General features: G+C 44.3%; 1 protein-coding gene across 8 annotated transcripts; it reads right to left on the bottom strand.

The window, feature by feature from the left end:
- Positions 1–396: 396 nt before the first annotated feature.
- On the bottom strand, positions 397–26,148 carry ubp1 (upstream binding protein 1). Of its 8 annotated transcripts, none has more exons than XM_064347141.1 (17): positions 25,681–26,139; positions 20,613–20,820; positions 13,662–13,813; positions 13,069–13,145; positions 11,925–12,030; positions 10,465–10,571; positions 9,892–10,044; positions 9,369–9,479; positions 8,073–8,180; positions 6,557–6,648; positions 6,024–6,078; positions 5,627–5,720; positions 3,895–3,985; positions 3,560–3,717; positions 3,288–3,430; positions 3,011–3,062; positions 397–2,696 (listed from the first exon to the last, which is right to left on the bottom strand). In XM_064347141.1, exons 2-17 carry the CDS (start codon positions 20,726–20,728, stop codon positions 2,659–2,661), a joined length of 1,653 nt encoding a protein of 550 aa, XP_064203211.1. In that variant the 5' UTR covers positions 20,729–20,820; positions 25,681–26,139; the 3' UTR covers positions 397–2,658. The 8 variants fall into 8 exon arrangements, with proteins under 8 accessions (XP_064203211.1, XP_064203207.1, XP_064203208.1 ...); XM_064347137.1 differs by lacking the exon at positions 25,681–26,139 and adding an exon at positions 21,117–21,696; XM_064347138.1 differs by lacking the exon at positions 25,681–26,139 and adding an exon at positions 21,330–21,696.
- Between the last annotated feature and the right edge of the window lie 223 nt (positions 26,149–26,371).

Genomic DNA, 26,371 nt, shown 5'->3' with positions numbered 1-26,371 from the left:
CATGTGCTTTCGTAACGAATTGCGTAGCACTTGTCATTTACACAGAATTCCACTGCAGTTCTTAAGCACATTCGAAACTCGCACCCACTGGTGTTTTCATTTCTACACCAGGCTCACTCTTTCTCAGTTACACAATTCATGCTCGTTTTGTTTTTCTCAGAATTTGTGCTTATGCAGCAGGTCTAGTCAGGGGAAGCCATCTGCTACCCAGTATTCAGCCAAATTAGCCACAATATTCAGTCAGAAACACCCACAGAAAAACAACGTTTGTTGGTAAAAAATGTTAATCATTAATGACATTAAAATGAATGAAAAAATGTGATTTCAAGGGCAGTAAATACATTTCTATATTATACAACCACAAGCAACCCATCAGTGAATACGCAGGACACACAGTTTTGAAAATGATTTGGGTTTATTTGAAGTGTGTACGTCATTCCAGCATCCAAGCTGCACACAAGAAGCAATGACTGCCAACTTCACTGAGCAGCAATGTTAAAAAGCAAGACCACCCGCCAAGCAGCAGAGGCTGTAATTGTAAAGCACAAATGAATTCATTTACCATTATACTGCATCTGTCAGGAGCATCTGGAGAAAGCTCAGTCAATCTCAAGAGCTCAACTTAACGGTGGACATACCCATGCCGTGCGTCCCCCAGGCAATTAAGACCGTGAAGAGTACTGTCTGAATGACATGTTATGACCTATTTTAAATTTGATTTGAGTGTATACTTTCAGCATAGAATTAGTAATTAACTGGAAAACAGAGTTAATGACCCAGTGCTTTATGAAAAAATTGTAAAACCAAGGTTCACACCAAAAATGCTCAAATATAAAATCAGTCTTTGCAAAGGCTAAACTTGTCGAGCAACAGACTGCCTGAGCAAAAATAAATAAAATGAGGGCCACAATTGCACTGCTTCATCCTTTAAAGGACCCAAGACATACACAAAGTAACATTAAAAACAGGAAGGGGAAGCAGTAAAATGAACATGCAGACTAACAAGAAAAAATGAAAGGAAAGATAATTGATGACAGAAACAGAATGACAGAATCTGGTTAAAAAAATAAAATAAAAAAATTTAAAAAGCAGGCCACGTATACATGCCCCTGAATGTGGTCTGTGAATCAGCGGGTGAAAGAGGACTTAAAGCCCTGTATGCTAGAAGTATGATCACTTAAACTGAAGCTAAATGGCCCACACACATTGGCATCAAAAGACGAACAGTATGCACTGCTAACGCTCAAAAATTAAATCATTCTAAACTTGTTTGGTCCAATTGCTCTACTACACAAACCTCCATATGCTAAACTTACCAGTGCTTGATACACTTAATGATTTATGGCACAAGGTGAAGGGAAAGATCTACAAGATGTATTGAGTACAGAGTGCTAGTAAATAACCCACAGCACTCCTAGTGACATGGATGACTTACTTGACCTGCAAGCAGAATGAATGATGAATCCACCCATTGCCTACCTACAGTGTGCAGGCATCTCCCTAGGAAACTTTGAAAAGTACCAAACTCGCAATGTTCTATAGGTATGGGGTATGCCCACCAACCTGTAACTTGGTGAAGGGCATACCAGGCAAGCAAATCTGTTGATATGGGTGTGCTGTATACCGGTTGGTAGCAAATAGCATTGCATATGGCACAGTCTTCTCCAAAAGAATAGAAAAAAAACAAAAATGAAAAAAGTCAATCCATGACAGGTTATGTCTACAATAATTCAGACACAGCCTGGTCCATATGGCGTGTCTGAGTACCAACAAATATCCCTCTTTCAAAAGTAATGGGAATGGTGATGTCCCATCCTGGGCTGCTCATTCCATCCATTAGAAAGAGCTCCAAGGTCACAGAAATGGGCCGCCCACTGTAGGACTCTACCTCACCCTCCCCACGAGCTGGGGACACAGTTACAACATGTCTTACGACAACTTTCTGTCACTCACTTACCCCACTGGAATCAATATCCATGTGCAAGCTTGTGGTGCGCGACTGCATGTCCATTTGAGTCTAGTGCAAGCTATTCTTCAGAGCCTTTAAAATGGAGCTTGGTTGTCTAGACATTTTTCCTAAGGTGGGAGCCTAAACACACAGGATGTAATGTACACAGCTAAGGGTTTGCCCCTTTGCTCCCATGCTCCTGACAGCATGTGTCACAGCACAGCTTTGCCAAATTTATCTCCACCTGCCAGTTAGCTAAGCCACAGTATTACAGCATGCCTCCAATACTGGCCATAAAAGTCAGCTTTGCATAACAGATATGATGCCATCTGCAGCCATGTTGCGAAGCCACTGTGGCCAAAAGAAATGGCCAGGATGCTGAGCTCTGATTGGTCAAGGCAGCCATCCAATCACAGACTTTGTTCCTTCGCTCATGCATACATGCACACACACACTTCTGCCTATCAATCCCACACCGTAACCCCCCCACCCCCCACCCCAAATAAGCAAGCCAACATCATACCCCTACAGTCTTCTCCAATAGTGATTTCAATATGAAACAATGTGTCCACTGAAGTCAGATTCTAACATTAACTTGGCTTGGCTCACTGCTTCCTTCCTCCTCATATAGAGCGGTACACTTTGGGAGAGACAGCAGTCTTTTCTCCAGCAGTGACAAGCTTCTGAGACAAGCTCTTTCACTCTTGATGTCACTTTAAGATCACGTGGTATCCATCTCCTGTGTCGGCTGCAACGGGGCAAGGAAAAAGAGAGAGGATTCATTAATCCACGCACACCACACTGCTCAGTTTGAGGCAAACCACTTCAAGAGACACAATTATTTTTCCACTCAGAGTTCATCCAGGAAATTCTATTTGGATCCCAGAAGTAAGACCAGAGCTTTACAGATTGCCTACAATTTCACTACTAGTGAAGAAACCAGAATGGGCAAGAGGGTCTCAAGATGGTGATCCATGGTACAGAGGGGCTTATAACAGTCTTAAAGACATTTTACACAGTGTCTTTATCTGTGTACTGCAGGTTGCAGTAGGACAAACATACCTTTTACTGTACTCACTACAAAACAGCTCTCATCCTGGAGGTTGTAAACCATCTGTAAAGGAAAATGTTCAGTATCAATGTTTAAAATGGACAAAATGTGCTTGTACACTATATTTTTTATTGCCAAGTATATAGGTACATAGACATTCAATTGTCACACAGGGAGGGGAATATTGTCCCCAGAGCAATGTAATTTACTTTCACTAAATCCACTAAGTTGGCCAATGGGACAGGGCTCTGGGGGACAGAACCACAGGGTGAGGGAGGGGACAGTCACCTGGTCACTGAGGACGATGTGAATGCCAGTGGGACCCTGTCGATACACCTGGGTGATCTGGGACAGGGGGAGGCTGAAAACGGAGGCGATCTTCCGGGTGAGTTCAGAAGCAGTCATCTCCTCCAGGTACAGGGCATGATACACTACAGAAACACAAATGGAAACAAAAAAACAGATATGCATCTCAAGCGGATGGCCTATAATGGGATGTTTTTTCCATGTGCATCATTGTCTGCACAGACCGATTTCTACAGCAGAATCACACGACTTACAGCAGCTGCTGTACAATCTCTGACAGGGCTCCTCACCAAATATGGTACTGCTGCTGAAGTCCCCATTCTCACCGCTGCAGTGAGCCTCCAGCAGGGTGGTGCCCTTTGCTTGGGGTGCCTCTTGGCACACATAAACAGTCAGACGAGGTCTCACAGACCTAAATGGGGGGGTCGGATGAAGACGATACATTCAATCCTGGAATAATACGTCATATTCACACAAAACACAAAGCCAGACCAGGCAAATAGTTTTAATTAACAGCCACAGAGAATGACAAAAAATGCAGTGTACCGACAACACACCCTGTATTTAATGTCGAACCGCAGCACTCTACCTGGACTTAAGTGCATTGAACAGTCGTATCCCGTCAGCCGGTCCACAGATCTGAACCAGGTCCTCACGGGTCAGTTTCAGTAGATCAGAACCTGTCACAGAATAAGGGACAGACTGAGTCTGAATCCACTCCACCCACTCAACAACCCACAAAACCATTTCTCTCTCGCGTGAGCTAAAATCTACACGTGCAGCACTGAATGTGCATGTCTGTGGTTACAGGGACAGCCGGATTGAAACAGTTTTTGGGTCAAAGCTAGGAAGGCCTGTTTGTTTGTCCCAGATGGTCTCACAACTTCACCATTTTCAAAATCACAAAAAGAGCATTTTATAAAGACTGGGCATTTCATAAAAGTCTTGTCAGACTTTTGACACATTTGACACCTCTAATCTTAAAATGCAAAAATGCATTTAGTCTGCAAAAAAAACAGGGTTGAAACATGGGCTACAGATTGCAGATATTATGTAAAAATAAAAAGGTTTGGTTTATTTCAAACTTTTTGTCAACAAGGTTTTTGCCTCCCTTGACAATCTTAAGACTAAATTTGACCTTCCACAATCTCATTTATTTAGATATTTTCAAATCCGAGACTTTGCTCGCTGTAACTTCCCCAACTTTCCCCATCAACCACCTGATTCTCTCATTGATATAATTCTATCTTTCCCTGTAGTCCGTGGAATCATTTCAGTCGTAGTGAAGTTAATCATAATATTATTATCATCTCCTTTGACAATTAGGAATACCTGAGAAAAGGAGCTTGGTACTACCTTTTCAGCCAAATGGTGGCAGGGGGCCCTTGACAGGGTCAACTCTACTTCATCTTGCGCCAGTCTGACATTGAGTCAGTTTAAGGTCCTACACAGGACACTCCTGTCCAAAGTTAAACTTAACAAACTGTTTAACACAAGTGATGCGTGTGACAGATGCTCTTGATCATCTGCCAATCACACACGTGTTTTTTTCCTGTCCAAGGCTGGGTTCATTTTGGTCCTCTTTCTATGATACACTCTCAAAAGCCCTCAATAAACCTGTGGTTCCTAGCCCTTTAACCTCTATTTTTGGTGTCCCTGAAGAATTTACCTGTTTCACTACCAAGGAGAGCAATATTATAGTTTTTGCTTCTCTTGTAGCCCGCAGACATATTTTACTTCATTGGAAGGATCAAAAGCCTCCATCTCCTAATTCTTGGTTGAAAGACTGAATGTCCTTCCTATACTTACAGAAAATTAAGTACAGTATTAGGGGCTGCTCTGATAATTTTAACAAAACTTGGGATCCTATTCTCTCTTTTGCTAATTCTATTCCTTCTTTGGAAGATCAGCTACATTTATTTAGTTATTCGTTTTACAGTGTAAACAGAACTATTTCTATATGCAACTGAGACTGGACGATTATAGAGCAATGATAAAAGGTGATTGTCTTCCTCGATTTGGTGTATGATTGGTCATGCAGCCCTATGTACAACACACACTGATATTGTTTGGGTTCCTCCCTTATGTATGTGTTTTTTTGTTTTTGTTTATGTGAGCATCTTTTTCATGTTGGGGGGGTGTGGGGTTGGCTTGTATGTCGTGTTTTCTTGTTTTTCTAACGATGTAAAACTGGGTGACATTTACTTTCAGATGGACGTATGTTTTGTATTAATAAAGATACATGTGGAAAACAAAAAGAAGAGACTGAAGAGGAGAATGAGGGCAGATGGTCAGAGATGAGGCGTATGGGTAATGGGTACCTGAGAAATGTGCGAACAGCCTGCTGTAGGAGGAGAACCTGTTCCTGTGCAGCCACTGCTGGACTTCCTGCAAGGAGGCCGACGGGGCCAGGTGCTGCCATAGCGACAACAATCAACCGTTACATCAGCGAAACGCACGCAAACGACGCCCTACCCAAACAACCAGCATGTTAGATCTAGCAATCCAGGGCAGCAGTGTGGGAGATTAGGACCAGAAGGTCACATGTTTGAATACCAAGCAGGACACATTCCTTCGTCTCACTGGGGTTACGCACTTCGCAGCCCGATGGAATGTGAAGATGAGTATCAGCGTTTAGCGATGCGACTGACTCTGCATAACAGGCCAAGCGTGAATGATGCGGCGGACTGAGAGTGTAAGAGAGGGAGAGGGGCTAACCTCCGCAGCGACCTGGCCAGTCACGTCTCCCTGCTGGCTGGGGGAGGAGGAATCGCTGCCAATGAGAGAGAGAGAGAGAAGCTCAATGATTCACACACACCCTGCCCTGCACCTCCTCCTGACGTCTCACCCAGCCCACTCTTCCTGTGTTTAACATTTAACCCCAGCACACTACGCTACAGGGCACCCTGACACACAAATCTCACGACACGACAAGCGTTAATGAGTGACCAAGCAAACAGCAGATATAAACTTACAGAGCCAGGAGTTATTGTGCCAAGCCCCACTTTCCCAATGTACGCACAGGCAATAAGCTGACCTTCTTTCCACTGATAATTCAGCGCTTATTTTACTTGCAAGAGCTTTAAAATGCAGTAATCATCTACTTGCGAATTACACATCCTTCTCTGTGTAGAATACTAAATTCACAGAATTGAATAATTTGTTGATAAAATAAAATCACTCTTCAAACACACTGTGGGGCGCACATATGTACACGTAGACGCACGCACACACACACACACACAGCTTACCTGTCGGGGACTGGGACAACGTAGGTGTTGGTAAATGCTGGTGTAGCTGCTGGGCTGCTGTTCATATAGGCGGTTTCAGGCCAGGGCGAACACTGGAACAGGGGGAAGAAGAGGGCCAAAGGTCAGACTGCCCAGAACCACAGACTCCCAGACCACTGACTCACCACAGACCACCGACAACACTGATCACCTACACAACACAATCCTCCAAGACAACACTGACCACCAGCATGACACAGAACACACCACTGACACAACTCAGAGCCACTGTGCAGCCAACTGCAGGCCCACAGGCCTGGGGAAGCTCAAAGCAGTGTGCAAAAGCAGGCTCAGTTCAGGCTGAGAGTTCACCCACAGTGAGGTGACTGGGCTTTGGTGACGTCACCATTCAGCTCATACCACAGCGTACAGTCACTCACAGCCCCCACCCCTCTCTATGCACTATTCAGGTCAACTTCATTTGAGAATCGTCCTTTCAAAAAGACACGATGGCCAAACTCCAGAACTTTTGAATAAATCCCACTTCTTCAATCAGACTTCCAAGCAACAGCTCAGAGCTGCTTAACTTCAAACAACATCACCAGTTGCGTGACTCTTGTGCTTTAGAGGTACAGTATGTCATCACCATTTATAATAATTAATACACATTAGACTTTGACCAGAGCACCCAGTTAATGCACAGATAGAGGGACAGGTAGGCACACACAGCTGGAAGCACAAGGGTCACACCCACACCCACAGCAACAGCCAAACCAAATCCCACACCCCATACACACCCACTCCTACTCCAACAGCCAAACCGAATCCCATACCCACTCCAACTCCAACAGCCAAACCGAATCCCATACCCACTCCAACTCCAACAGCCAAACCGAATCCCATACCCACTCCAATAGCCACACCGACTCCCACACCCACACCCTTCACAGCATTGAGACACAGCATCACTTCATAAAGGCGTTTCTCCCTTTTTGCTGAATAGTGATGCTGTGAGCAGCGCTGTACCAATCAGCTTCCTGTGTCTCAATCCCTTCAGTCTGATTGGCTAGGGTGCCTCTGTGGTGTAACGCCTCTCGGCACCTCCCCCGAGCCTCGCGTTTAAAATGGACGGGTAACGGACGAGCCTGGTCTTTAAACAGGAACAGTAATGGCATCTGTCCCTGTGCACACGTGTCCAATGCGAGAGCCAGACAGAATTGCAAGCACATGCAGGGGACGGTGTGACTTTTAAATTTCAGCTCAGCACAAAGCAAAAACAACTAGTCGTGTGTAAACCCTTCCCCCCACCCATCTGAAAATGAAAAAAACACAAAAAATATTCACTTTTTTCCCAGCCTTCATTAAGCGCATTAGATTAGATTTTGCCCGCAATATAAATTGAGGTTGGGGGAGTTCACAGTGTGCCGTTCGGGAGGGGGGTGAGCTGGGCCACAGCTCTGGGGTTCCCTGAATGTAACAGACAGCTGTGCAGCATGCCCACGAGCCTGGTGGTGGCGAGGTAAAGGGGGGCTCTTACACTGCCTCTCTTGGCCAGAGAATCGCCGCAGTCTGTGGGCAAAGTCCGCTTGCTGGACTTTTTCTGCTCATGTTCAACTGCTTCTTCTACTATGGGGTCAAGCCTCATCTAAACACACACCAGAGAGACTGGGATCAGTGCTTTTACACACACCAGAGAGACTGGGATCAGTGCTTTTACACACACCAGAGAGACTGGGATCAGTGCTTTTACACACACCAGAGAGACTGGGATCAGTGCTTTTACACACACCAGAGACCGGGATCAGTGCTTTTACACACACCAGAGAGACTGGGATCAGTGCTTTTACACACACCAGAGACCGGGATCAGTGCTTTTACACACACCAAAGAGACTGGGATCAGTGCTTTTACACACACCAGAGAGACCGGGATAAGTGCTGGGATCAGTGCTTTTACACACACCAGAGAGACTGGGATCAGTGCTGGGATCAGTGCTTTTACACACACCAGAGACCGGGATCAGTGCTTTTACGCACACCAGAGAGACTGGGATAAGTGCTGGGATCAGTGCTTTTACGCACACCAGAGAGACCGGGATAAGTGCTGGGATCAGTGCTTTTACACACACCAGAGAGACTAGGATCGGTGCTGGTATAGACACCGGAGTGGAAGGGATCAATTTTTTTTTAAAGACACAAGAAAGAGAGGGATCAGTGTTATTAAAAACATCAGCAGACATTGGGATAAGTGCCTGTAAAGACAGCAGAGGTATAGCAGGCTTTTCATATGTATCTGAATGCTGCTTCATCTCAAGACATAAGTGCTGTAGTCACATGGCCAGTTATCATGCTAGTGCTTGGATACTGAGCTGCCTACACTCCACAAAACCAATTATGCTTCAGGATGGAGTGTGGCACAGTGGGTAAGGAACTGCGCTTGTAACCGAAAGGTCGCAGGTTCGATTCCCGGGTAAGGACACTGCCGTTGTACCCTTGAGCAAGGTACTTAACCTGCATTGCTTCAGTATATATCCAGCTGTATAAATGGATACAATGTAAAGTGCTATGTAAAAAGTTGTGTAAGTCGCTCTGGATAAGAGCGTCTGCTAAATGCCTGTAATGTAATGTAATGTAACCTGTGGTAAGATATGGTAATGTGGTAAGAAAACATAAACTGACAAAACATCTACAAATGTCCTGGTGTCACACAGCACTTCCAAAACGACACATGGGAGGTTGTGAAGGAGAGGGAGGTGGGACAAATGAGCGCAGCGATGTTGGGTTGGTGGCCAGCCCTTGCATTGCCCTCCCCTTTCCCCCAGGGGGCGCCGTACCTCAGACAAGATAGTGGTTTCGTACGAGGCCTGGTACTTCTCCTTCTCCTGTGCCGTCCGCTTCTCCATCTTCTCCCGATCGGTCTTTTGCTTCCTGTCGGCCCCTTTTGGCTGCTCGTTCAGGACAATGAGGAGGTCAGTTAGGGGGCAGGAACACATTGACAGGCAGATAAAACCCAGCTGGCCTGTACTTCCATTCAGATAAATAATCAACCTGCAGCCACAAGGTGTGATTACACAACAAGCTCCCATTTACCTACTAAAACACACAAGCCATTCCTAAAAGGTGACAGGCTTGACTCCCAGAGGGGTCAGTGCTTTTTAACCCTTTACATATCCTGAACCATATCAGGGATCACACCGCTGAATATACCAGTTTATAGAGTTTTTAACCCTCTACACACATTACTTAACCTGAACAACATCAGTAAGCACACAGCTGTATATGCAGGTTTATATAGCATAAATGCAGGTCTCAGATGAAGGTGGCGGATAGGTGACTCTCCTAACGGCATTTCCTCACCTTAAACACTTTGATCTGGCAGCTGGCGGAGTGCAGGTGATCAGTGTATTCGCCGCTCTCGTTCTGTCCGAAGGTGTCGATCTGGATGCGGAAGGGCACGCCCTTCTCCCCGCCGTGCTTGCGCGGCGTGAACTCGGTGCTGATGCAGTGCACCTGCGACAGACGCGCGGGTCACTCAGCGCGTCCCGGCAACACAGCCCTTTCACGCCGCTGGAGCTGGATCGATCCCCACTCCCAGCACTTTCTACCCAGCGTCTGTTTTAATCCTCCCACTCAAAAGCATATATCCCAAGATTCCTCCGATACGCACATACGCACAACCCATGGCCGTGACATCATCTGGACCACGAGTTTGGAGAGGAAGTTTTCACAAGCAGCGTTATGAATGAACAGTGAAGAGCTGTTCGGTAATGAAATCTGGGCACCAGCAGGTGGCACCAAATCTTAGCGCTCGACAAAACTGAGAAATTCCCCAGAATAAAGTGAATTTGTTGATCTAGTGCGGGTAGGCTAAGGCTTATGCAGCACGGGGACAGGGCCACAGCGGCCGTAAAATTTTAAAAGGTGGCCTACCTGCACAAAGACGGACGCTCGCTTGGAGAGATCCCACAGGAATTCCGCAGCGTTGAGCTGGGAGGGGTTGGTCCTCGGGTCGATGATGCCCGCGGACAAGGGAATATCTGGAAGGGTGACGTGTGACACACGTAAATGACATGCATATTTTAAAACGGCAGCCTTGGTAGTATGAAGAGTTAATACTGCTCCCATGGTTCACAGCTGCAACACCGTGACTGAAGTCCACGTCAGTGCAGTGGTGCAGTTTTAGACTGACTGAATTGTTCCATGTTCACATTCAATTCAAGATTTCAAGTATGGTGCTCTTAAAGGAAATTGACAGCCACCATGTTTTAACTGTTCATGTCTGATACCCATTTACTGTAGCTGTCTATTCTTTTGATTACAGATATATGCATTAATGCACCCCAGAGAACATTTCCTTAAAAGGCTTGCATGTGCTCAACCCAAAATAGATGGTGTGACCCAATCCCATGATCCTGTGACATGTTAACATCATGCTCCATGTGTTGGGAAAGACGCCCGTGTGCTTGTCATCAGTTTCATTTTTCAGCTGCACGAACCTCCTCCTCATATCCTCACTGTATTTTCAACCTTTGAACAGTAGGTTTTTTGAGATGTTTTTTTCTCAATGCTAAGTCAGTGTTCTAGAACACTACTGCATTCAGTTACCAGTAGTGATCATTACATCAGCATTAGAATGTTCACTTATGAACATTCTAATCACATATTTGTGACCCTACACCTTAAAGGGTTAAAAGAAGGCAGAGGTGGTGGCTTCACCCGGCACATTATAATTCCCTTCACCTCACTGGTTTGGAGGACGCAAGGACAAGATGCAGCTCCCCAAATTATCTGCACTTTTTTGGGGTTGACTGGCAGGCTGCAATGTATGATTAGGTGATCAGAGTTTTCACATGTAACCATGTGCGTTGGTGTCAATGTTGTAACTGGGTAATGAAATCAGTCTCTACTCCTGCAGCAACTTGTCAGTTTCCACCTTGAGCAATAAGCAGTGATTAGTCAACAATGAACAATTCTAGGTTTTTCGGTTTCCTGAGGAACGTTTCCCTGAAGCCGTTCTTTTGAAATTTCCGGAAGGCGATGTTGGGGGTGGATGTGGGGTAAGGACGGGGCCGTAAGCCTTTCATAGTGACAGAAAGTGGCCCCCCCTTCTATACTGTATATCTCTATAAATAACTGAAGCCGTGTGCTGTGTTGTAGGTGAGGCATTGCTGCGGTCCGAGGAAAAATCCGGGAGCTCCAGAGGGATCCTGAGTTTCAGGTTGGCAAAACAAGGTGTGTTTACAGAGGCAGCGGGTTGACTACTAGCCCAACTAAGCGGAAAACACAGCAAATGCTGAAGCGGAGGTTTGTTACGACGGTGTACTGGGTCAAACTGCATCTGCACTGAAGATGTTGGGATGTGGGCGGGGCTAGGTGTGAGTGACGCTCACCAATGTCCAGCAGCCTGTCGCCGGGGCGATTCCACCTCCACCCCTCCAGCTGCTGGTGCTCCATGTACTGGAGCCGGCGGTCATGGAACACCACGCGCACGATGCTCTGCAGGGACAGGAGAACAGCCAGGTTAGCGTCACGCCGCCTGGGTTCATATGCACAGTGCTTCAGGTAAGGCTTCGGACCCTGGTTAGGGTCAGGTTCCAAGTAAGCTGTTTACATGCTCTGGGATACGTCGGCTGCTGATATTTGCATGGTCCTCAGTGCATACAAAATGTAATACGCCTTATAAAATACATGCAAAAAAGTTCCTAATAACTCCAGACCTTTACATTCTAAATGTGGCTAATTATAGGGAGAAGGCGGGTAAAGCAGTAAAGCCGGACCAACCACAGTCGCTGTCACACAAAGCCAGGAAAAACCTTGGGCAGGCAGTAAAGAATTTTATTCTAGTCTTTGTTCTTCATTAAAGGGGTGGCAGTGTGGTGTGCCCAAACAACAAGTATGTAACAAATATACGTTAAAAATACGTCAAATATATATACTGTATATTGTCAGATACAGGATATACATGCACCATGTTGGTGTTTGTGTGTGTGTGTAAGTGTCATAGGAGGCTTCTGTCTGTCAGGGCAGTGAAAGGCGAGATGTCAGACTCTTCGACCAATCAAACATCTGCGCACTAAGCACTTGCTCGAATAGGAAACTGCAATAACCGCCCCACCCCTCCACAACGTACACCACAAGCGCAAGCTGGGCCACTTTGCCGACTCCCAATCATAAAGACAGAGCAGTGTTATGCAAAGTGAGTCACCCTATTGGATGGGAACAGGGCAAACCCATGAGAAAATCCACTTTACCGTGTATGCTCATGTGTGCATGAGCCCTCTCAGGCAGGCTGAATGCTGAAAGGGACTCATGAACTAAGGGAATCTTGCATGCAGATCTACATCGAGATCAGGGTGTCAATTATCAAGTTGTGCTGCCATTTGTTCTAGCCTAGCCTAAGACCTGGTCTGATGAGACCATGATTAGTATTGAATCAGTGTCATAGTGCAGCTTTGATAAGATGGCACCCTGATCTAGATCCAGTGCTTCTGCGTCCCCCCCCCTCCTGTAGAACAGCGGGGTTCTGCTACGCACCTTCACATTCTGATTGGTGAGTTCTGGCAGCTCCCCCATCTTCCGGTTATCCAGCATACGGATTTCGTAGGACTGCCCTAGTGGGGAGAGGGAACAGAAACACACACGTGAGGAGCAGCCATTTTCCCACACAGAACACACAGCCCAGGCAAAAAAGCACAGCCTCACTGACCCGCACACAAAGGAAGTCCCAGCGCTTAAACCCACCAATCACACCTGGGCACAAGAGACTCAACAAAACCATGTAAACGGATACAGACGTATTAATCTCACTCTTTACAAAATGGCAGGAGGAGACTCAGCCACCTGCCACATCACTGTCGCAACCCTGTATACTGCACACAAAGGCATTCTCTACACCTGGGTTGCAGTTGAATGCATTCATAAAAACAGCAACTGGAGCTAACAAATACTCTCTCGGAGAGTACTCTCAGTAGAAAGGGCACAGTGTGGGGGGGGGGGGTGACCTTATAAACTCCTCACTGTGAATCCACATTTAAGGGTTACTGCACCAAAAAATCAAGACAGAGGCCAGAGGCAACAAGTGGACACACACACAAAGTTAAGGTAGGTGAGGGTGCTGTGGTACTTACCTTGGTTAAGGTAGGTGAGGGTCTCATCATGCAGTTTCACAGCCGGAGATGTGGAGGCACACAGCACGTACTGGAATGGAGGGTTTTTGGTCTCAGAATCCGGGGGGAGGCTGGAGTCCTCCTGTTTGAATATGGGCAGTGCCAGGACATCACTGGGAGGGAGAGAAAAGTCAAAATGGGGGGGGGGGGGTAATGAGAGCCAGTATAGTACTATTGCAACCTGACCGACACCCAACATGTTACCAAGGCAACACAAATTCGACACCCAACATGTTACCAAGGCAACACAAATTATCAATCAGCAGCACTTTTCAATGGCTCCCCTTAAGATTTCAACCAAATGGGAATCTTAAGGGGAGCCACAGTGTCATCACACAAAAAAAGAAGCCAGGAAAGACAGCAAACCCAAGGCTGGTATGAGACACTCCTGGGCCGGAGGTAAGGATCACACAGCAGTGGCAGCTGGAGGACACGAGCTTACAAACAGACAGTGTTGCTAAGCAACATGGAGTTTCATTCCACCCCCCCCAAGTTCTGATGCCAGCTCGTCCTCGTTTCACCCCTGGCAGAGCTCTGGGGGTGTGGACTGAGCACACAGCCAAGCCACCCCCCCCCTCCCCCAGGGGCAGGACTTTGCAACATGCCAGGGTCGCTCTGTCACTTCCTTCACTGCAATCTTGACCGGTGGGAAGGAAAAAAAAAAAGAACAACAAAACAAGAGCAGCTGTTTCACGTTAGCACTGCGGATGTGTGCTTGTCCTGCACTTTGAGCCGGACTTTGAGCAATTTACAAAGACAGCCATCTCTCTCTATGCGTCCCAGACAGACAGACAGAGACACACGCACACGCACACGCAGTATACTGAGAGCCGGTGAGGTATGCTGGGAGAAGGCAGGCTATAGTCAGAACAGGTGTTTTCACCCACTTGGCCTCTACAGCTGTGAGATCAAAGCTGAACATGGGTAAATCGAACAGCGTGGGCTCGTCTGGTTTGTGCGGCGGAACTGAAGGAAAGAAAGGTGTTTGCTATGCAGACACAGACATCAGGCAGACAGCCGACATGCCAGCTAGGCCCCCTGGGTGCTGCCACCCTTGACGGGCCTGAGGGTGCCGCACTCTGTGGCAGCTGGTGGGCAGCTATCAGACTATTACCCTGGCCTGACTAGACACAGCACACAGGACACTGAGTCAAAGAAACCTGAACCTCTGGTATGAACACCAGGGGTCTGTCTAGCCTTGTTGCCTACGTCAGACCTCAACGTGCATGGGGAGGTGTTTGGGGGATCACTGATGACAGCTGTCTGACTGGAGGTCTCCATGGGGAGGTTTGTTTAACAGACACTGTGGATGATGCATCCTGTTAGCCAAGCTCACCAGCTCACAAGCTCACCAGCTCTGAAGGAAGTCCTGTGGCAAAAAGTGCTCTTGGATAAGTTTAGGAAATCAACCCTGGCTTGCGGCCGAACATCCTCAGGATCAGCTCACAGCATCTCCACACAGCAGCTGTGGTTTTATGGACCAGCAAAACACTTGCACATTGGGACAGAGGACTGCAGTTACTCCCATTATGGCCATGAGTTTACAGGCCACTACTCCAGTTCAACGTTTATACCTCCAGATGTGGTTTAATGTACACGCAGCAAATTAGCTGCTTTCACAGCAGGGTAGAAGAACCCCGACAGTTCAGGCATGACCGGCCCCACCAGCGCTCATCCAGTCGCCTGACTGCTTTCCACATCCACGTATTTGCCCCGCAAGTTAAAAGCAATTGAAAGTATGGAAATGAAAATAAACCGGATTTAAGGAGAGTTAGGGACCATCGGCACAACTCTGCTGAATGTTGGCGGAAAGGGGGAGGGGTTAATGACAGCTTTCGGTTGCATTCCGGGCGGAAGGCAGCCGTTCACTCTGGCAGGCTTAAGCCTGTGGAAGAAAAGGCGTGTGGTGTGTTTAACTTGGACGTGGGTGGCAACGCACCAGAATGCTGAGAGGAATTATAGTAAATCCCATATTCAGGGAGAGGAGCCCCACCCTCCCTGCCTGCAAGTGCTATCATTTAACCTCTGTAGAGCACAAATACACAACCGTGAGACGTTTATCACACATCCCCATAGCAATACAAACGCAATGAGAACAGGCTACGTGTGGCTGTGGAACACCCTGCTCTGTGCAGTGTCCATAAGGACAGCCACAGGGATAAGTCAGCGTACGTTAGCAAGCAGCAGACATTTGTGTGTTAAAATAAAAACTAAAAGAGCCACCTACGCTAGATGCGATAATGCATTTTCGGCATGTAACAGGCCCCGGTTCTACTTCGAGACAGGAGACGCTATATTCTAGTGCAGACTGCTGAGGTTTCACATGCTCCAAATTAAAATGCACAATGCACCGAGACGCTGTGCAGACGTGCGCAAGCCTCTCCTTCCGTCTGTTCGCAACCTACGTTCAAGGCGTCCGTAAGGGATCTGGAATCTGCACAATGTCCGACTGAAAGACGTTTATCCTACCTCCCGCCCCCACACCCAGAAACGCCCATGTGACGACAGTCAGAGGAGTCTTCTCACTTCTGTGGGAGAGGAGCGCAGAGAAGAAGCAGCTGGCGACACCACGTGTTCCGCGGCTGTCTGCACCCCTCCAGAAACGACACAGCGGTCCACGGCTGAACGCTGCGGCAGTTACAGTCGGGCATTTCAAATGAAAGTGGGAACTGGACATGCTGAAATGAAGAGACAAAAATGGCAGCAGGGGCTGGCATGGTAAAGTAACATAACACCCCACTGCTTTGGACTTCACCGGCAGCCCAGCACCAGTACAAAGCTGCCAGAGAATCAAGGAGGCAAAATCTGTATCTTCAAAATATCACAGATGTGCCTTCCCTACTCTCTGATTCAAGAGTCGGCATCATGCCTGTGTCAATACCTGCATACGCTTACGAGCAACACTAAGTCAAGCAGCTCGCTACAGGGGTACAACAGGAGACCGTGCAGCAATCGGAGGAGCGGAACAACTCTCACTGATGACAACTGGTAACCTGGTACAGTAGCAGAAACTGAATCCAACACTGCATAATGGGGACCTGCCTCTATACCCCCTCACTGACTGACCCACAGAGAAACCTGGAGCTCTCGTTTTTTGGCAGCTAGGAGAATACAGTGCCAAGAAAAAGTATTTTCCCCCTTCCTGAATTATTGCATATGTATGTCCAGATAGACAATATTGTCCAGTGTGTCATGCGACACGACTCACCATTGCAGAAGGAATCATGAATTGTGCTATGTACCAGAAAATTCTTAAGGAGAATGTCCAGACATCTGTCTGTGAGCTGGAGCTGAAGCGCAATTTGGTAATACAGCAAGAGTGGCCTAGTGGAAGTCCTGAATTGAACCCAGTAGAGATGCTGTGGCAGGACCTGAAACGAGCAGTTCATGCTCGAAAATCTACCAATTTGTCGGAATTTTTGTTTACTCAGGCTCCCTCTGCCTGATATCACACTTTATCTAAACATCTGAAACCATTCAGTGAAACAAATATGACACACAGTCTGACATTTCAACGTGAGGTACGACAAAACCACAACCGCACTTCCAGCACACAGCTGACCATCTGAACCAGCCCAAACTGCTGAAGTTGTTTTTTCCACTCCAACATTACCCCCTGCCCTCTCTCACACACACACACAAACACACACACACAGCCCCAGATCGGTCAGTGCTTCTACTGGGGATAGAATTTCCAGGCAACCCAAACTGGAGATGCTAAAAAGATTCCTCCTGCTAATGTGCGTGCAATTGCTGTGCACGGAGGGACCAATAAGCATAGAGTGCTAATGACGTCATTGCTGTGATGAAGTGCATTTCCCATCAGTCACAGTTTGGGGGGGGGGGGAGGGCTCAAGTGAACCACTCTGCAGCAGCCACTGATCAGGCTTTGAGGGTTTACAGATGGAGACAATGTCATGGAATCACTCCTGGGTCAAAATTCAGCCAGGATTTAGGTGTTTTACAGGCCCAGGTTCCAATTTTCCTCATACTTCCTTCACACAGTCTTTGTGTCTTTATAGATAGGTAAGGAATATGTATGTTAAAAATGAAGAGCTTCTGAGGAACAGGCCCAACAGCCTGGTCCATGACTCTCCGATCATCCAAGGACCCAAAAAGAGCATTTTCCCCAGTTCACAGAGGTCTTTCCAAAAAGAAGACCAGGTCAGAAGCACCATAATATTTGATCCATGTTGGGTCACATAATAACAGTAAAAACATATGCCCCCCCCCTACCCCCGCACAAAATCACAAAAACAGGAGATGCCACATGCACGTCACCAACACCATGGTACATTTCTGTCCTGAAGGCAGTGACAGACGCACTGCCAAATGAAAAAGCCAACCCGCTGCCAACCAGTTTCCCAACCGGGAAGACAAAGTCACATCAAATCCCTCCAGAATGCAGACACAACATTATTAATTTCAGGGCTTGGATGTCATCACACCCAAGTAAGCGTTCTATCTCTTGTCTGGAACAGCTCAGTGGGGATGAGAGTACTCTAATCCAATGGCACAGATCTGCAGGAGTGCCCCATGAGATTAATCACTTCTCAGAAAGAGTCAACCACAGTTGTCTTTTACTGTCACCCCCTTCTAAACAGCCAGCAGCAAAGGCTGCTTCTGTCCAAGAGAGGATAGAAAGCAAGTTCTGACATTTGCTTTTCCACTCTATGCAAAAATATTTTTTTGGACAATGGCAAGGTGCATTATTCTGTTCAGGAGCGGATTACAATTCTTTAAATTACTTTCAGGTGAAATTCAACTGGATCACCTATAGCAGTGAAAAAATAGCACCACTCACTTCAGCCCATCTATCAAAAGAAAACGGATTAATGCTCAACAGCCATTTTAAATTTACCCATATAAGGATTCTTTTTATATTGAATTAGATCTGAACCAAGAGTGTGAAAAGGAGTAAAAGTATAAAGACAAAGTCACTTTGAACATGTAAAATATCTGCTTTGAATAATTTTCTTTCACACTGAGCAGGTAACTTCATGACAGGTTAGACATGTTCCAAGTTTTCTCTGTCTAACTCTCTTTCTCTTTCTAGGGAAAAAATTTCAAAATTTATTTTTTTCTCTGTAATTTGAAAATCTATGCTTTCACTCACATTTCTGTGTGCTTTAAAGGAGTAATATGTAAGTTAGGAAAACCAGAAAAAGAAGAAAAAAAACTAGTTTTAGAAAAAAAAACCCTGAACTCTGAAAAAAGAACTCTGAAGTATTATTCTGCTCAGCTCTTATCTGTGCAGCCCTGTCCTGTCTGCTCTGGGCAGCTCTATGAACACACAACAGGATTGGCAGGCAGGAAGGGAAGCCTCCTTTCAGAGAGCTGTCCTGATTGGTGGTTAAAGATTTAAGCACGGTAAAATTCAGTTGTCTCTACCATGTGGCATATTGCCTTTCTTTTAATCTTTTTCTCTTTAATTATACCTGATGCAGTAGCAAACAACCCAAATTAAAGAGCAAAAGAGGAAAAGCAAGGAAATACACCACATTGTGGCTAAGACCGCTATTGCATTCGATAATTACCACTGTGGTATATCAGCCCCAAAAAATGCCACTTTTGCATTAAAACTAACAGCTAACATTTCTAAATTAATGTTAGCTAGGCCTATAGACCAGCTACCGACATACAAAAAATCAGTAGGGCTATTGTGTATACAATAAGCCCTTAAAACACTTGTAATAATCAATTCAAAAATAAGACAAACACTTTCATTTATTTGCAATTCATGGTCAAGGAAAAGTGACTGAATCCACGCCCAGTTCTTTAAGCCACAATATGTGTGCTTGCATTTACATGTATGCATATCTCTCTTTAGATATAATAATCTTGATTCATAAAGGTATATGCATTATCATTACCAGTTACTCATAACACAGTACAAGAAATTCAACAGAAAAACATACAAAAATCCAAAGTTACTCAACGCAAAATATTATTTGTGAAAGCAATTTTCTGAAAAAGCTCATTATTATTATTATTATTCATTGTGTGTTTTACATACATGCCAAGAGTGCATGCAAACAACTGTTCAAAGATTTTTTTACTTATTTAAGCATAGCACAGCTGAATTTAAGATTATCTCCACTATAAATTGTTGTCATTTCACACTTTCATGCGACACATTTAACTTTGAACGACCACATTTTTCCTCAGAAAAAACACAGGGCCATGTTACATTAAATAATTTAGGACACATCGGGTAGCACTGCTTGAGAATAACGCGCTTGTTGTTTGTTTGAATGAGGTAAGATAGTCATTATTGTGAATTGTAACTTCGCCGCCTTTTTATATCAATATTTAAACGGCAGGCCTCTATTCTGATAGTTGTAACCAATGACGTATAAATACTTCTTTATACGCGTAAGTAACTTCGCACGTTGAAGACCTTTTTTGTTGCGATGCCGGAGCCGAAGTGAACACGTGACTCTAAAAGGCCTTAACCCAAAAAAACCCTGTCAGAAGGATAAAAGCAAGCACCAAGTTTGAAGAGGGGCGAAAACGTTCACAAACCCGATAAAGTTTAGGTGCAAGCAGGCAAATTTAAAAAAAATGAATACGCGAGCTTCTTATCAGCGTAGAATGTATGACGTCCAGCTAACAAGAGAGCAATGTGCTTTTCTAACAAAGATCCAACATGTCTTCTCTTGATAAGGGGCTGTTTAGAACACCGTGTTCCTCTTTCGAGGCCACCAACTTTTACTGCTGGCTAGCGGTTAGCTGCAAAGTAGCTGGTCGCCCTTATAAATTGGCAAGTAAGGTACAACGGATCGATTGAACATGAACTTGCAACAAGCCGGTTTGGCGAAAGGTAACTCGCTAGCCAGACACTAACCTGTACAGCAAATCAAATACAAAGAAACAGCAGACAAGCTAACGGCAGATAACGTTATGGTTCACCTCATACTGTAAGCGCCAGCTCCAAGTTCCTGCCCAATTCCAGATAGGCTGGCATCGAAGTCGTGTATAAGTCCAGATTCGATCGAAGCATCATCCATCTTCAACACCCATGCCATCGCTCCCAACTCTCCTTTCTCCTCCTGGTCTAAGCGTAAGGTCGCCAGCTTTCCTTTCAGTTGGTGATTTCGATATAGTAACTATTGGCTGGCTAAAACAGAACAAATCCGGAAAATAAATATTTTTCCACAAAAGGGGTCTATACGATGTTAATTTAGCTGATAACACAGTTTATTAGTCCAAAGGAAATTTACGTTTGCTTTAGAATTATTGGTTAACTTGTTATGGATCAACTGAGGCTTGCAAAGCTGTCGTTCTTGCACAAAATAATTCAGACCAAATCAGTGCAAGTAGCAGCGACTGTAACGTTCGGTAAACAAGTGAAGCTTAACTACCAACTAATACAATTTAAGTTATTGCAAAAGTATGTTGACAATGAATAGTTACCACTTGCAAGTGATTTTGTCACCAAGCAAACTTTTAGCTAGCTAGTGACACAAAGAGCGACTGATGGATGAGCATTCTGAAGTCTTCCAATATTACGCTTTTACTTTTGTTATCTACCAAGTTATCAAAATCACAATGGTAAAGCCAGCTGACATATCACATTTTGAGCCTATCGCGCAAAACATATTGGAACCATGCAAAGTTAAATGTCACCCAAGGTAACCCTGCAGTCCAATCCACCGTAACGACTTCTGTCCACAACCTGGAGACTTCCTGTTGAGTGGGAAGACAGCACACACGCGGCACGCGACGCTCGCAGCCAAGTATTTCTTGCTTGCTAGCCAAATCCGTTTGCTTTCATTCTGTTCTAACCACAAGGCTACGTGCCCTGTGCTCTGCGTTTCTTCCTAAATTTCTCTCCTTTTCTCATCGCGCGTTCAGTAAAAATGTTCCAAAGCCAGGAACTGGCTTGAAATAATACGGAAAGAGAGACTAAGAATATTCCCCTGCAATGCAATTTCCACTGCTTCCAATGCGACATAAACATGGCCTCCTGTAGTACTGACACAAAACCTTTCGACCCCGACTGCAGAGGGAGGTGCCAATGTGCAAAACATCCAATTAGAGTGCAAGTTTCCCGCGACAAGCCAGCCACAAAGTAGCGCTTTCTGAGGTCTGAGAGGGAGGAACACATACTGTAGTCTCCGGCCTAACCCAAAAATATTACTTGATAAAATTATCGTTTATTTCAATATATATGATGCATTATTGATCATTTCTTTCCAGCCAGAGTTCACTTCCTTTCTAGCTTCGGATAGAGATATAAGCTGACCTCCACGGCATGTCTTGAGACTTGAAGGTTAGGTTAGGTTATTTTTTATATATATTACCCAAAACCATGTACAAACATGGAAATTTCTGAATTTTCAATCACCGTCTCTATCTTAATACCAATTTTTCTTATTAATTCCTGAACTAACAACAAACTTGTTTAAAGTATGACAAAGTCCAATGTCTAGTATTGTAGATATAGGTAACACCCAAGACAAATTTACCAAGAATAAACATAGATAAGAAATAGATATAACCGTGAAAGACAATTGCTAGAATATATTCTGTATGTTTGTATGCATGAGAGAAAAAAGCAAACATTTAGGTTAGCAATTTATAACAAAAAACAGATTTCTGTGAGCCCAGAGATTTGTTGTTGGCAAGACTTTCTCTGATTTTTGACCCAGCAGGAGACCTATATCCAAAATTACTTGGACATTCGTTTGCTGGGATTGAATAATATTTCCTTCCAGTTTACATGATTCATCAAAATGTCTTTGTGTGCACCTGATACCCCTCAGGCATTTACAGAAATAAAGAGTACTGTGAATTGATAAGGTGGCAGAAACTGCACTAGAAAATGTAGTATTAAATACTTCAATACCAAATCATCAGTGTGTGGTCATGTACCAGGTTTTACCTAAATCTTGAAGAAATTTTAGTGCATGAAAAACCTCACTACAACGGTCAATTTACATTCGAACTGTGTTGTATAGTTTAACTTATGGATTTTTCAAATCCATACTCATCTTATTTATGACATAGTCCAATTCACAGGGCCTAACCATGACTACATGAAACATATTATCCATGTATACTGTTCTGTACTGCACTGTGCTCTACTGAGATGTAATAAGTGTCTGCACTGTGCTGCATTTCATTGATGTGATGTATTGATATTCATTTTGATGTGTATTCAATTGCATGGAACTTTTTGCTTGCCTACCCAGGGACTGCTAATGTAATTTTCTTTGATTGCTATTTCTGACTTGTAAGTTTCCCATGGTTCTTCTCAGGTAAATAAATAAATAAAAAACAAATGCAACTGAACACTACCCTGAAGCAATTCAGGCTAAAATATAGTCATTTTATTAATGGTGAAACAGCAGGGCCCAATGTGGATTGCATTCCACTTCTCACCATTATCCTAAATTAAACAATTAGGCATTCTCTATCATCCATCAAGGTCAAGGAATTTTGTGGTATATCAGTCGAAGAAAGCGACATTGCCAAGTATTCTAGGAGAGGAGATGACTGCCATGTCTGAATGAAGGTATTGATGTGGGGGACAGGATAGGTAAGAGGGGACAAAAAAACCATGGTCAGGACAGAGCTTATTATTGACAGCAACGTCCTGGCATGAACCTGTTCTGGCCCAGCCATGTCGGGGGTAGGGGGGTAGGGGGAACCTTGCCATGGTACATTGGGCTGGCATCTTGCCCCATCTCCAGAATTTGAACACGTCCCATGCCAGATTGTTTCATAACTTTACTTCCCAGATCAAGCCTTATGTAGATTACAAAAATAATAATACTGTCAATTTAAGTGCATTTGGCTAAGGAAAAATATTTTAACTGAGAGGGTAAAGTGCTCCAGATTCTGGAATTTTAATTATAGACACTGATATTTAATTAAAACAACAATATTTCTGTATTTCAGCATATAATATTATACATACATGATGTACAGCTTCCTAGACAATATTATTTGTAATAATATCTTAAATAAGAAAATATTACATTGAGTCAAATTATTTACATTAATTTTAGCCATTACTTGTATAAGCATTAAGGTAGAGGATATCTGTCATCTTACCTCATGTGTTAGGGCTTAGATCCACATATTTTGTTTGATTTTCCACACAGGAGCTTGTCGTTTTCTAATCAATAATAGACTTTGTAGTCAATTTGGAATCAAATAACTCACAACGTGATTTGGGTGCTGCAAAACTTCAAGTAAATAAAGAGATTGCAAAGATAAGATGTTGGTTATGCATTATTATTTCAGGTAAAAGTCCACCAACTTTGTGTAGTAAAAAGACATTTCCATTGTGAGGGCAATTCAAATCACTCTTGATATTTATTTGCTCGTGACCTTTATTCATGGCATGTGCCACTCTGAGAAATTCAAAGTCCATCTCATGGGTACTGGAAAATAAGAAATAGAAAGGAATCCAACCAGTCATATAAATTTATGCTACCATCATATGTGCAGGTACAGTACAGACACATTGAAATGCGAGACATGGAATTAAATGACCTGCTTCTAAAAGTCAAGCTGCTTTTGGTTTGGATTCTGCACTTTGGTCTGTTCCAATCTGACATATTTGTTCCCGTTCACAACTTAATGGGATGAAAATACAGTCTGAGATGTTGTTTTAGAACAGGACACCGTAACTGGGGTTTCGAGCTAGGTGTTAACACTGAGCAACAGGTAGACTGCTATTGACTTTACCAATTAGAGGTGCAATGCATAACTGTATTCTCAAAATACAGTCAATCAACATTGTGTAGAAACAGAGTAGACCCTTGCACCAACAACACTGGCCCTCTGGATCTCCCTCTGCCCTCTAGAACAGAGGACCCAAGTGTGAACATGGGGTGGCATTGTTACCCACTGAAGGGAGTGAGGGCTGTAGCCCACAGCCATACATTTTATCTATAACCTATTTACATATAGTAACACAGAGCAATTAATAATTTGCAAAAATATTAAGGAATGAACTGCAACCAATATAAATCTCTCTTAACATTAAGCCATGTTAACAAGCATAACATCTTATCACTCCACCCCAACCACCGACACGGTCAGATACACATGTTCACATATAAAGAAATGTTATATTTGAAAATATATTTTCCAACCACAAGTCAACTTTTTGGATAGTAAACATACAAGAGGAAGGATCAGTAGGCAGCCGTATGATTTTACTTGCATGTATGTCGACACTGTCGAGTGTAGTTTTTTAACGTTTCACCTATACATGAAGCTGTGCGCGTCAGTTTACCCGCTTTTTTGAACAAAAAACAAATGCCTCTTGTCAGATATGACATTTTTGCAAACATTTTTCATCTAGATTGCGTCACACTGCCCAGAGCTACAATTTTCGTGTTATTTCGCTCGTCTTGACTATGAGTAGAATTTCAAAACAAATCGATAGAAGATCAGGTGCAGCAAAACACTCGTCAAAGTTAGATTCACAGAGGAAGCAGCATTATCAAATTTTCCTGTGTCTTCTCTTAACGTAAACGGAGCTTTAAAGGGTTATAGTCCGTAGCGGAATGGGTCTATCCAAGTTAACCAAGACAAAGTCCAGTGTTAAACAAATTTTCATTCTGCTTTACAAAAATAGACTAACCAAGTAGCATTGCATTCTTGCTTGCGAGCATGTCGCGAACTATTTGTGCAAGAGTTGACAAATTGGGTAGCAACGTATTCCACGAAAGTCCAATAACGCTTGACATTAAATCAATAAGTAAGAAGTGATACTGCTGCGCAAAGCGAATTACTTTGTAGAAAAAAGAACATGACATGGAACATGGCTCTGCGGATATCAGGGCAAACACAGCAATTAGTCTACATTTATAGGCTAAACATATTAGTAGGCTATTAAATGTAATTAAATAAAAGGTGAGTAATATAAGAATTATTTCATTAATTAAAAGGTAAGTAATGTATGAAATCACTCTCAGGCGTTAGGACCTTTAACGTTACAATGGATTTTCTTTCTTACCGCATGTAGTTGCAGTCGGTGTGTTGCTGCTGAGGTTGGAAGTGCTCCGTGTAAGACTGCCAGAACAGCATTTCACTGACACACACGGTGAGTACAAGTGGTCACCGATCAAAAAGGCATGCAACGCCCGAGTCTTTGATTATAAGGGATTTATCTCGAAATGACAGTAGGCTACCCTCCGCAGGTAACTGCCGTCGATAAGTAAATAATTAGCCCAGAATTTCGAGGAATATCTGGGACAGCACGAGGCTGCGACGCACCTTGTCGGCGTCTTTGCGTATAACACTTTTTCTCACCGACCACTTTTGTTGGCTTTCCATTGGCTTCTGCGCAACTGGACCCATGCAAGAGAGCGAAGTAAGGTCGTTCACTGCACAGCGGAGTACTTTCATTAAAATAGTTTTACAAATATACCCGTTCACCACAGTGGGATATTACACATACAACCATGACCAGAGTAAAACAATCTGTTTACGATCAGCAACCTGTCATTCTGCGCAAAGCTATCCAGGGTCCTGAATCACGGAATCACGTGTATGTTGTAGTTTGGAGAGTCGAGACTTGGACTTTGGAGGCAAATGTTTTTACCGTCAGCGAACCACCTCAAACATGAAACAGTGTCCCCGATTCAGCAAGTGATTTCAGGGCAATTCCACAGCACTTGTTGTGGAGTCTTTGAACTACTAAAAAA

Source organism: Anguilla rostrata, chromosome 8 (assembly GCF_018555375.3).
Source record: "Anguilla rostrata isolate EN2019 chromosome 8, ASM1855537v3, whole genome shotgun sequence".
Classification (NCBI taxonomy): domain Eukaryota; kingdom Metazoa; phylum Chordata; class Actinopteri; order Anguilliformes; family Anguillidae; genus Anguilla; species Anguilla rostrata.
This window is presented reverse-complemented; position numbering and strand designations above follow the sequence as displayed.